We start from the raw sequence: 13,567 nt of genomic DNA, 5'->3' as shown, positions 1-13,567 counted from the left end.
GACCTGATCTAGCTTTCTATTCCTATTCTCAACTCTTACACAAACTTCTCAGATAGCATTTTTAGTTCAACTACAGTTTAGCTATCAAGTTCCAGAAAAAATTACCACAGTCATGTAACATATCTAAAATATACTTCTTTTTTCTTATTTATTTATGTAAAAAAGGAAACATTAACAAAACCATAGGATAGGAAGGAGGGGTACAACTCCCCACAATTCCCACCATCAGATCTCTATATCCCATACCCTCCCCTGATAGGATTCCCATTCTTTATCCCTCTGGGAGTATGGACCCAAGATCACTGTGGGTTGCAGAAGGTGGAAGGTCTGGCTTCTGTAATTGCTTCCCTGCTGAACATGGGCATTGTATGGTTGATCTATACTCCCAGTCTGCCTCTCTCTTTCCCTAGTAGGGTGGGCCTCTGGGGAAGCATGCTGAGGTGGCACTCATTGCATTGATTAGGTTGTGATCAGCAGGTGCAATATTATTTGATATGAATTGAGAGAAGCATGCAGGAAAGTGTGCCCCACCCTAAGGTTCCAGGATTGGGGGAAATATAGGCTCTATTGTGGAAATGTGAGGTTCCTGATGTCTTAGGGTTCAAGAAGACAATGGATACTTATTGTTATCATCACATTATTTGGTAATTGGGTTAACTCTGAAAAATACCTTTGTTAGGATTTACTGTACAATACCCAGCATCTTGTATATAGCTGTGCCACCGGTTGTTTCTGTTCTCCCTGGTCTAGGCTTTTGAGAGAGTCAACATATCGAAGACTCAGCCTATGTATTAAAAAGACTCAGTCTGTGCTTTAAAAAGTTTGAGACATACAATAAATTTTTCCCCTCTCATTTTAAATAAATAGTGATTTATATGACTAGAATTTAATAGGAGTATACATAAACACCATTCCCACCACCAAAAGACTGTGTCCCATCCCACCCACCCATGTCCACCCACCCCCCACCACCCCAGGAAGCCAAAAGTCCACCCTCCCTTCACCCCAGGGTTTTTACTTTGGTGCCCTACTCTAGATTTAGTCAAATATTGCTTTTAGTTTCCCTTTCAGATCTTCTTAGTCAGCTTCTGTTGATGAGTGGGATCATCTCATACTCATCTTTATCTTTCTGACTTAGCTCACTTAACATAATTCCTGCTACCTCCATCCAAGATGGGTCAGAGAAGGTGGGTTCATTGTTCTTAATAGCTGCATAGTATTCCATTGTGTATATATACCACAGCTTTCTCAGCCACTCATCTGTTGTTGGGCACCTGGGTTGCTTCCAGATTTTAGCTATTATGAATTGTGCTGCTATGAACATAGGTGTACACATATGTTTTTGGTTGTGCATTATGGAATCCTTGGGATATATCCCCAGGAGAGCAATTACTGGATCATATGGAAAGTCCATGTCTAGCCTTGTGAGAGTTCTCCAGACAGCTCTCCACAGAGGCTGGACCAATTTACATTCCCACAGCAGTGCATAAGGGTTCCTCTGTCCCCACAACCTCTCCAGCATTTGTTGCTACTGTCCTTTTTGATGTATGCCATTCTCACAGGAGTGAGGTAGTATCTCAATGTTGTCTTTATTTGCATTTCTATGACAATCAGTGACCTAGAGCAATTTTTCTTATGTTTGTTAGCCTTTTGGATCTCCTCTGAAGTTAATAGTTTGTTCATATCCTCTGTCCATTTTTGGATGGGGTTATTTGCTTTTTTGTTGCTAAGTTTGCTGAGTAGTATGTGTGGATTGGAAAGTAAGAGAAGGCAGGATCATAGAAAAAAAATGAATATATCTGTGATCTTAGGAGAACAAATGTAATTTCTAATGGAGGGAATGGGGACACAGAACTCTGGTGGTAGAAAGGGTGTGGAATTATATTCCTGTTATCTTATAATTTTGTAAATCAGTACTAAATCATTAATTTAAAAAGTGTCCAGCTAGTTTAACAAGCTAATATAGTATCTGAAAAGCATAACAAAATAATTGATCTAAGGAAAACATAAGAGGAAAATGAAAGTAGAATAACAAGGGCAGAAAATGGAATTAGCAAGATAAAGGATGCATTAGTGGAAAAACAGGAAAGAAGTAAGATAAATAAAGAAGAGATTAGTAAACAATGAAAAACAATATCAGAGATATATGGGATAACCTCAAAAGAAATAATATGCACATTGTCTTGCCAGTAGAAGAAAGTGAGGAAAATGAAGAAAGCATACTGGAGGAGATAATAGAAAATGTCTCAACTCTTAAAAAAATAAATAAATAAATAAATAAAGATTCAAGAATCCCAGAAAGTCCTAAACAAAATCAACCCAGACCTAAAGACACATCATAATTAAAATGGAAAGGAGTAAGAATAAATAACAGATTGTGCAGCTGCAAGATTAAAACAAAGTGTCACACAGGAAAACCCACAAAATTATCAGAATATTTCTTCACACAAACTCTAAAATCCAGAAGAGAATGGCAAGATATCTATTAAACATTCAATGCGAAAGGCTTTCAAACAAGACTTCTGTTTCCTACTAGACTGTCATTCAGATTAGATGGAGGGATAAAAACCTTGAATCAACTATCCCTAAGCCTGTCCTCAAGAAGTTTCAAAAAATCATCTCTGAACAACAGCATAACCAAAAGTATGGCATATTTCAGAACACTCTCAAAAGTTTAGACTAATTTCACTGAAGTACCTTAAATTGATAATATCAATAAATATAAATGGCCTTAATTTTCCTATTAAAAGGTACAGAGTAGGAATATGGATGAGAAAATACAAACATATGTTGTCTGCAGGAATCCCACATAACTCAACAGGACAAACACAGACTCAAAATGAGAAGATGGAAAACTATCATACAATTGAATGGACCACAAAAAAGGACAAGAACAACTATTCTCATATCTGACACAATAGAATTTAAAATCAATAAAGTAACAAAAGATAGGGAGGAGATTACTTAATGTTCATAGTCAACCAAGAAGACTTAGCAATTATTAGCACCTATGCAACCAAATGATGGGCCATTTAAATGCATCAAATATTTACTGACAAAGCTACAAAAATGTATCAGTGGCAACACAGTAATAGTAGGAGACACTCCACTATCTCAACTTGATAGATCATCTAGGCAGAGAATTAATAAACAAGTGAATTAAATGAAGAAATAGGTAGTAAACTAAAACTATTAGACATTTTCAGAGTCCTTCACCCCCAAGAAACTAGATTCATATTCTATTTGAGTCCCCATGGGATATTCTCATGATAGACCATATGTTAGACCACGAAGACAGTGTCAACAAATTCAGAAGTATTGAAATAATCCCAATCATATTTTCAGATCACAGTGTAATTAAATTAACACTTAACAACAAACAAAAAATTAGTAAAAATACCAAAATATGGAAACTCAGCAGTACACTACTTAAGAACTACTTGGTCAAAGAGAAAATTAAGGAAGAAATTAAAATATTTCTAAAATCAAATGAAAATGAAACAATAGCTATCAAAATATCTGGGGCACAGCTAAGGCAGTATTAGGAGGGAAATTAATAGCCATACAGGCTCACATTAGGAAACAAGAAAAAGCTCAAATAAACAACCTGACTACATAATTTAAAGACTTAGAATAAGAGGAACAAAGGAACCCTAAAACAACCAGAAGAACTGAAATAACTAAAATTATCTAATATAAGTAGCATTGAAAATAAGAGAGCCATACAAAAGATCAATGAATATAAATGTTGGTTCTTCAAAAGGGTTAAAAAAATTGACAAAGCACTGGACAGACTCACAAAAAGAAATATGAGTCAAGTAAATAAGATTGTAAATGAAAGAGGAGATATCACAACAGACACCATAGAAATCCAAAGTATCATGTGAGACTTATAAGAACAACTATATGCCACCAACATAGAGAACCTAGAAAAAATAGAGGAGTTCCTAGACACACACAATCTTCCAAAATTAAACAAAGAGGAATTAGAAAATATGAGCAGGCCAATAATACTCTAAGAAATTGAAATAGCTATCAAGAACCTTCCCAGCAATAAAAGCCCTTGACCACATGGTTTACAAATTAGTTCTACAAAACCTTCAAGTAAGAGCTAATACCTCTACTTTTAAAGTTCATCCAAAATACTGAAGATACAAGAATATCCCCTTGCAACTTCTATGAAGCCAAAATCACCCTGATACCAAAAGCAGACAGGGCTACAACAACAACAACAAAAAAAGATAGCTGCAGATCAATATCTCTGATGAACACAGACGTTAAAATATTGAACAAAATTCTAGCCAACAAGACACAGCAGTATATTAAAAAGATTGTACACAGGGGTAGATAGTATAATGGTTATACAAACAAACTGTCGTGCCTGAGGCTCTGAAGTCCCAGGTTCAATCCCCCACACCACCATAAGCCAGAGCTAACCACTGCTCTGGTTTAAAAAAAAGATTGTACATCATGACCAAGTGGGATTATTCCCAGGGATGCAAGGCTGGTTTGATATACATAAATCAATCGATGTAATCCACCACATCAATAAAAGAAAAACCAAAAACCACATGATTATCTCAATAGATGCAGAGGAAGCCTTTGAGAAAATCCAATATCCCTTCATGATCAAAACACCACACTACTATAAAAATGGTAATAGATGGAAAATTCCTTAAGATAGTGGAGTCTATATACAAAAAAACCTAAAGCCAACATCATACTCAATGGTCAGAAACTGGAAGCATTTCCCCTCAGATCATGTACTAGACAGGGCTACCCACTATCACCATTACTATTCAACAAAGTGATAGAAGTTCTTGCCATACCAGTCAGGGAAGAACAACAATTAAGGAGATAAAGATTGGAAGAGAAGAAGTCAAACTGTCACTGTTTGCAGACGATATGATAGTACAAATAGAAAAACTGAAAGACTCCAGCAGGAAGGTCCTGGAAATTATAAGGCAATATAGTAAGGTGTCAGGATACAAAATTAATATACAAAAGTCATTGGCATTTTTTTATGCAAACACGAAGTAAGAAGAAGAAATCTAGAAATCACTCCCACGCACTACAACATGATCAGTAAAATATTTAGGAGTAAATCTAACAAAAGAAGTGAAAGACTTGTACACTGAAAATTATGTCACTATTCAAGGAAATAGAAAAATATACAAAGAAGTAGAAATATGGGGGTCAGGCGGTAGCCCAGCAGGTCAAGCACACATGGCACAAAGCACAAGGACTGGCATAAGGATCCTGGTTCAAGCCCCCCCTCCCCACCTGCAGGGGGTCACTTCACAAGCAGTGAAGCAGGTTTACAGGTGTCTATCTTTCTCTCCCCTCTTTGCCTTCCCCTCCTCTCTCTATTTCTCTCTGTCCTATCCAACAACTACTACATCAATAACAATAATAATAATAACCACAATAATGATAAAACAACTAGGGGAAAAAAAGGGAAAAAATAGCCTCCAGGAGCAGTGGATTTGTGGTGTATGCACCAAGCCCCAACAATAACCCTGGAGGCAAAAAATAAATAAATAATAGCTATAACCTGGAAGCAACCCAGGTGCGCAACAACAGATGAGTGGCTGAGAAAACTGTGGAGGGGTACAACTCCACACAATTCCTACCACCCAATCTCCATATCCCATCCCCTCCCCTGATAGCTTTCCCATTCTCTATCCCTCTGGGAGCATGGATCCAGGGTCATTGTGGGTTGCAGAAGGTAGAAGGTCTGGCTTCTGTAATTGCTTCCCCGCTGAACATGGGCGTTGACTGGTCGGTCCATACCCCCAGTCTGCCTCTCTCTTTCCCTAGTAGGGTGGGTCTCTGGGGAAGCGGAGCTCCAGGACAATGGAATACTATGCAGCTACTAAGAACAATGAACCCACCTTCTCTGACCCATCTTGGATGGAGCTAGAAGGAATTACGTTAAGTGAGCTAAGTCAGAAAGATAAAGACGAGTATGGGATGATCCCACTCATCAACAGAAGTTGAGAAAGAAGATCTGAAAGGGAAACTAAAAGCAGGATCTGACTAAATTGAAAGTAGGGCACCAAAGTAAAAACCCTGTGGTGAGGGGTAGACATGCAGCTTCCTGGGCTGGTGGGGGGTGGGTGGGGTGGGTGGGATGGGACATAGTCTTTTGGTGGTGGGAATGGTGTTTATGTACACTCCTAGTAAAGTGTAGTCATATAAATCACTAGTTAATTAATATGAGAAGGGGAAAATTAATTGAATGTCTCGAAGTTTTTAAAACACAGACTGAGTCTTTTTAATATATAGGCTGTGTATTTGATATGCGGACTCTCTCAAAAGCCTAGACCAAGTAGATCGGAAGCAAAAAATAGCATAGCTATATACAAGATACTGGGTACTATACAGCAAACTCTAACAAAAGGACTTTTCAAAGTTAACCCAATTACCAAATAATGTGATTATAACATTAACTATCGATTGTCTTTTTGAACCCTAAGACAACAGGAACCTCACATCTCCACTATAGAGCCTCTACTTCCCCCAGTCCTGGAACCTTAGGATAGGGCCCAATTTCCCGCATGCCTCTCCCAATCCATATCAAATAATATTGCATCTGCTGATGGCAACCTAATCAACACAAAGATTGCCACCTCCACAAGCTTCAGCTCAGACTGTGTCCAGAGACTTCACGTGTGGAATGACAACCCTTCAGCTTCATTACTCAGGTGAGACCTTTCCTTTCACAGTATTCTCTAATTCCATCCCAGGTGTTTCACTTTCTAACAAAGTCCCAAAACCTAGATATAGACCAGGTTCTGTGAGAGAGAGCATATGTTGTTCACACGTATCTGTAAACTACTGCAAAATATATGCCTGAAAACAGAAGTGCACTACAGTTTGCAGTGAGTCCCCCCCTAACACTTCCTCTCCACTATTCCAAGCTTTGGGTCCATGATTGCTCAACAATTTGTTTGGTTTTGTATGTTAACTCTCTTTTCAGTCACCAGGTTCCAGATGCCATCAGGATGCTGACCAGGCTTCCCTGGACTGAAGACCCCACCAATGTGCCCTGGAACTCCGCTTCCCCAGAGACCCACCCTACTAGGGAAAGAGAGAGGCAGACTGGGAATATGGAATGACCAGTCAACGTCCATGTTCAGCAGGGAAGCAATTACAGAAGCCAGACCTTCCACCTTCTGCAACCCACAATGACCCTGGGTCCATGCTCCCAGAGGGATAGAGAATGGGAAAGCTATCAGGGGAGGGGATGGGATATGGAGATTGGGTGGTGGGAATTGTGTGGAGTTGTACCCCTCCTACCCTATGGTTTTGTTAATTTATCCTTTCTTAAATAAAAGATAAATTTAAAAGAAAAAAAATTAAAAAATAAAAAGGTAAAACCATTTTAAAAACTTTTTTAAAAAATAGAAAGGTATTCCATGTTCATGGATTGGAAGAATTAACATAATCAAAATGAATATTCTACCCAGAGCTATACACAAATTTATAGCAATCCTCATCAAGCTCCCACCAACTATTTTTAAGAGAATAAAACAAAAGCTACAAACATTTATCTGAAATCAGAAAGCATCAAGGACTGCCAAAACATTCTTGAAGAAAAATAACAGAACTGGATGAATCACACTCTTAGATCTCAAATTGTATTATATGGATATTGTACTCAAAACTGCCTGGTATTGGTACAAAAATAGATGCATTGACCAATAGAATAGAACAGAGAGCCCACAAATAGGCCCCTGCTCCTCTGGTCACAAGGGTGCACAGACTATTAAATCAGGAAAAGAGATTCTCTACAACAAATGGTGTTGGAAAAATTGGGTTGAAACATGCAGAAGAATGAAAATGAACCATTATACTTCATCAGACACAAAAGTAAATTCCAAATAGGTAAACGATTTGGGTTTTAGACCAGGCATCATCAAATACTTATTGGAAAATATTGGTAGATTTCTTTTCCATCTAAATTTTATAGGCATCTTCAATGATAGGAACACAATTGCAAGGAAGACTAAAACAAAAATAAACCAATGAGATTACTTCAAATGGAAACACTTCTGTACATCAAAAGAAACTGCCACTCAAACACAGAGACTCACTAATGAATAGGAGAGGATCTTCATATGCCATACATCAGAAAAGAGATAAAAATATGTAAACAGGCACCAAAATAAAAACCCTGTGGTGAGGGGTAGACATGCAGCTTTCTGGGCCAGTGTGGGGTGGGAGTGTGTGGGAGGGATGGGACATAGTCTTTCGGTGGTGGGAATGGTATTTATGTACACTCCTAGGCTCCTAGTAAAATGTAGTCATATAAATCACTAGTTAATTAATATGAGGGGGAAAATTAATTGTATGTCTCGAAGTTTTTTAAAACACAGACTAAGTCTTTTTAATATATAGGCTGTGTATTTGATATGCGGACTCTCTCAAAAGCCTAGACCAAGTAGATCGGAAGCAACCAATAGCACAGCTATATACAAGATACTGGGTACTGTACAGCAAACCATAACAAAAGTACTTTTCAAAGTTAACCCAATTACCAAACAATGTGATGATAACATTAACTATCGATTGTCTTTTTGAACCCTAAGACAGCAGGAACCTCACATCTCCACTATAGAGCCTCTACTTCCCCCAGTCCTGGAACCCTTGGATAGGGCCCACTTTCCCGTATTCCCCCTCCCAATCCATATCAAATAATATTGATCTGCCGATCACAACCTAACCAATGCAACGATTGCCACCTCAACATGCTTCACCTCAGACTGTGTCCAGAGACTTCACGTGTGGAATGACAACCCTTCAGCTTCATTACTCGGGTGAGACCTTTCCTTTCATAGTATACTCTAATTCCATCTCAGGTGGTTCACTTTCTAACAAAGTCCCAAAACCTAGATATAGACCAGGTTCTGTGAGAGAGAGCATATGTTCACACGTATCTGTAAACTACTGCAAAATATATGCCTGAAAACAGAAGTGCACTACAGTTTGCAGTGAGTACCCCCCTAACATTTCATCTCCACTATTCCAAGCTTTGGGTTCATGATTGCTCAACAATTTGTTTGGCTTCGTATGTTAACTCTCTTTTCAGTCACCAGGTTCCAGATGTCATCAGGATGCCGGCCAGGCTTCCCTAGACTGAAGACCCCACCAATGTGTCCTGGAGCTCCGCTCCCCAGAGACACACCCTACTAGGGAAAGAGAGAGGCAGACTGGGAGTACGGACCAACCAGTCAACGCCCATGTTCAGCGGGGAAGCAATTACAGAAGCCAGACCTTCTACCTTCTGCAACCCACAATGACCCTGGGTCCATGCTCCCAGAGGGATAGAGAATGGGAAAGCTATCAGGAAAGGGGGTGGGAAATGAAGATTGGGTGGTGGGAATTGTATGGAATTGTACCCCTCCTACCCTATGGTTTTATTAATTAATCCTTTCTTAAATAAATAAAAAAACATGCTTCACTTCAGACTGTGTCCAGAGACTTCACGTGTGGAATGACAACCTTTCAGCTTCATTACTCAGGTGAGACCTTTCCTTTCATAGTATGCTCTAATTCCATCTCAAGTGGTTCACTTTCTAACAAAGTCCCAAAACCTAGATATAGACCAGGTTCTGTGAGAGAGAGCATATGTTCACACTTACCCATAACCTAGTGCAAAATATATACCTTAAAGCAGAAGTGCACTACAGTTTGCAGTGAGTACCCCCCTAACACTTCCTCTCCACTATTCCAAGCTTTGGGTCCATGATTGCTCAACAATTTGTTTGGTTTTGTATGTTAACTCTCTTTTCAGTCACCAGGTTCCAGATGCCATCAGGATGCCGGCCAGGCTTCCCTGGACTGAAGACCCCACCAATATGTCCTGGAACTCCGCTTCCCCAGAGACCCACCCTACTAGGGAAAGAGAGAAGCAGACTGGGAGTATGGAATGACCAGTCAACGTCCATGTTCAGTGGGGAAGCAATTACAGAAGCCAGACCTTCCACCTTCTGCAACCCACAATGACCCTGGATCCATGCTCCCAGAGGGATAGAGAATGGGAAAGCTATCAGGGGAGGGGATGGGATATGGAGATTGGGTGGTAGGAATTGTGTGGAGTTGTACCCCTCCTACCCTATGGTTTTGTTAATTTATCCTTTCTTAAGTAAAAAAATAAATATAAAACAATATGTAAGCAAATCACCAAGGTCAGGGAAAAAAAAACACAATTCAAAAGTGGAGAGAGGATATGAACAGGACTAAAAAAATATCTAAAAAGCAAACAGATATATAAAAAATACTCTAGATCATTATGAGAAATGCAAATAAAGACAACAATGAGATACCACTTTACTCCTGTGAGAATGTCATGCATGATAAAGGATAGTAACAACAAATACTGGAGAGTTTTCAGGGGCAAAGGAACACCTCCTTCACTGCTTCTGGTGATGTAGTTTGGTCCAGTTTGTGTGGAAATCAGTCTCAAAAACATTCAGAAGGCTAGAAATGGACTTACCCTAAGACCTTGCAATTCCTCTCCTGGGGATATATCCTAAAAACCAAACACCCATTTAAAAATATCTGTGTATACCTATGTTCATAGTAGCACACTCTATAATAGCCAAAACCTAGAAGCAACTCAGGTGTCTAACAATTGATGAGTGGCAGAGTAACTTGTGTTGTATCACAGTGGAATACTACTCAGCTATTAAAAATGATGAACCTGTTCCTCTCCTGGGTCAGCTAGGTATACCAAAGGAGATCACCTGGGACAACAATAAGACAGGACTAGAACAACTTTAGGAACCCGCCAAATCACCAGTGAGTGTAAACACATGTGGCTCGTGGACAGGGAGGAGCCTAAGTAGAGATTGAGCAGCTGGTAACAGTCCGGCAATGTACTGATTGAGAAGCCACCTCCAGTCTGTTTTACCAACAGAAAGACTGCTGAACGGAAAAGACTCCTCTAAAACTCACCAAATGCAACTTTGAGTCTCCATTGTTACTGCCCTCAGAGGCTGGAGCAGCAGCAGGGAGGCCCTGTGCTGACATCTAGGAACAAGGAACTGACCAGGAAACTCAGGAGAAGAGCTACACCTCGGAGGCCTAGCAGTGGGGTTGTATAGTAAAAGCCTTTCCACATTGTTCTCCTGATGAGAACAGGGTGAATAATTGCTTCAGAACCTACAGAATATTAACAGGACTTGTTTATAAACTCACAGGGCCCAGCAGTGCTGCCTGGCTTGGCAAAGAAGCTGAATTGAGCCCTGAGCTTAGGATACTTGGGGTGTGAGAGCCCCTTTGCATAACCATAGTGCTATCTCCCCCGCTCCACGCTGCTTTATCTCTTGGTCAGGAGTGAGTGATTAAGCTAAGAAGCCTACTTATAGTTTAACAACCCTCAGGCTATCATAGCCTACAGGGAATAAAAAGAACAAAAGAGGCTTTTAACAGCCTCTGTGCTCCAACTCAAGGATTGAAATAATATTGAAACAACTATTACTTTTCACAACTGTGAACTCTTTAAGTATCTTACTTAGACACAAGTCAATCCAGGCAAGAGTGATCAGTAATTTGAAAAGTACTGAGAGAGGGACCTCATAACATAATATATAAAATGGTTAAACCAACAAGAAGACATATTGGAGAAATGAACCAGGACAAGAGTCTAGCTAAAAGCCCCCCAAAGGGTGAAGCACGAAATAATGAGATCAACATCCAAACATTAGTTAAGGAAATAATCACAGGAGTGAGTAAAGAGTTTGAAAAAATTGTCATCAGAAATGCAGAAACAACAAAGGAGACTCTGGAAAAAAAACACTAATTATCTCAAGGTTATTAGAGAGCTGAAAGCTGAAATAGCTGAGCTAAGAATACAACTAGCTGAACAAGCTAAAACAGTATCAGAATAGGGTAACAAAATAGATGAACTCCAGAAAACAGTAGAGGGCAAAGAGAATAGAATCAATGACGCTGAAGAGAGAATTAGCAGAGAATAGAATCAATGAGGCTGAAGACAGAATTAGCAAGATTGAAGATGAATTATAGACAACTAAAAAGAAGTAAGAGTTCTCAAAAAGAGATTAAGAGATGCTGAAAACAACAACAGAAACCTATGGGATGACTCCAAATAAATGATATATTCATTATGGGCTTACCAGAGGAAGAAAGAGAGAGTGGGGCAGGAAAGCATTCTTCAGGACATAATAGCTAAGAACTTCTCTGGTGTAGAGAACATAAAACACATAAAAGGTTCAAGAAGTCCAGAGGTTCCCAAACAGAATTAACCCAGACTTAAAGACACCAAGACATATCATACTTAGAATGGAAAGGAATAAGGATAAAGAAAGGATCCTGAAGGCTGCAAGAGAAAAACAAAGAGTCACCTACAGAGGAAAACCCTAAGATTAGCAGCACACTTCTCCACACATATACTACAGGCCAGAAGGGAATAGCAAGATATCTATCAAGTGCTCAGTAAGAAAGGCTTTCAACCAAGAATACTGTATCCTGCTAGACTGTCATTCAGACTAGATGGAGGCATAAAAACCTTCCCAGACAAGCAACAGTTTAAGGAATCAACTATCACCAAGCTTGCCCTGAAAGAAGTTCTGAAAGATCTCCTATAAACAGTGAGACCACCACAAATATGCCATATATCAGAACATTCTAAATATCTGTAATAATGGCATTAAAATATCTTCAATCTATAGTATCAATAAATGTCAATGGCTTGAATTCACCTATTAAAAGACACAGAGTAGGAATATGGATCAGAAAACACAACCCAACAATATACTGTCTACAGGAAACCCACTTAACTCAACAAGACAAACATAGACTCAAAGTGAAAAGATGGAAAACTGTCATACAAACCAACGGCCCACAAGAAAGGACAGAAACAGCTATTCTCATATCTGACATGATAGACTTTAAAACAAATAATATTTAAAATAAGAAAACCACAAAAATACCAATGAAAGTAAATGTTGGTTCTTTGAAAGACTGAACAAATTCAACAAACCTTTAGCCAGACTCACAAAACAGGAAAGGGAGAAGACCCAAATGAATCGGATTGTAAATGAAAGAGGAGATATCACAACAGACACTGCAGAAATTCAATATATCATGTGAGGCTTCTATGAACAACAATATGCCACCAAGCTAGAGAACCTGGAAGAAATGGATGATTTTATAGATATCTACACACTTCCAAATTAAATAAAGAGGGGAGTCAGGCAGTAGCACAGCAGGTTAAGCGCACATGGTACAAAGCACAAGGACCGGCATAAGGATCTGGGTTAGAGCCCCTGGCTCCCCACATGCAGGGGAATCTCTTCACAGGCAGAGAAGCAGATCTGCAGGTGTCTATCTTTCTATCTCCCTCTCTGTCTTCCTCTCCTCTCTTCATTTCTCTCTGCCCTATCTAACAATGATGACACTAACAACAATAGTAACTGCAACAACAATAAAAAAACAAGTGCAACAAATACAAGTAAATAAAAGTAAATAAATACAAACAAAAATCAAGAGGAACTACATAATATGAACAGGTCCATCACATGTAACGAAATTGAGATAG

General features: G+C 39.2%; 2 protein-coding genes across 6 annotated transcripts in view; one reads left to right on the top strand and one right to left on the bottom strand.

The window, feature by feature from the left end:
• The window catches only part of AWAT1 (acyl-CoA wax alcohol acyltransferase 1), a 46,620-nt gene extending 43,937 nt beyond the window's left edge, over positions 1-2,683 (top strand). Inside the window, 1 exon segment of the mRNA XM_007530768.2 lies at positions 2,537-2,683. Within this exon segment, the coding sequence (XP_007530830.2) occupies positions 2,537-2,683 (147 nt within the window).
• Positions 1-13,567, bottom strand: part of P2RY4 (pyrimidinergic receptor P2Y4) — a 575,290-nt gene that overhangs the window by 480,802 nt on the left and 80,921 nt on the right. The gene's annotated exons all lie outside the window — the stretch shown is intronic.

The sequence above is a fragment of the Erinaceus europaeus genome, chromosome X (assembly GCF_950295315.1).
Source record: "Erinaceus europaeus chromosome X, mEriEur2.1, whole genome shotgun sequence".
NCBI classification, from domain to species: domain Eukaryota; kingdom Metazoa; phylum Chordata; class Mammalia; order Eulipotyphla; family Erinaceidae; genus Erinaceus; species Erinaceus europaeus.
The sequence above is the reverse complement of the archived record's forward strand: the minus strand, read 5'-3'. Positions and strand labels throughout refer to the sequence as shown.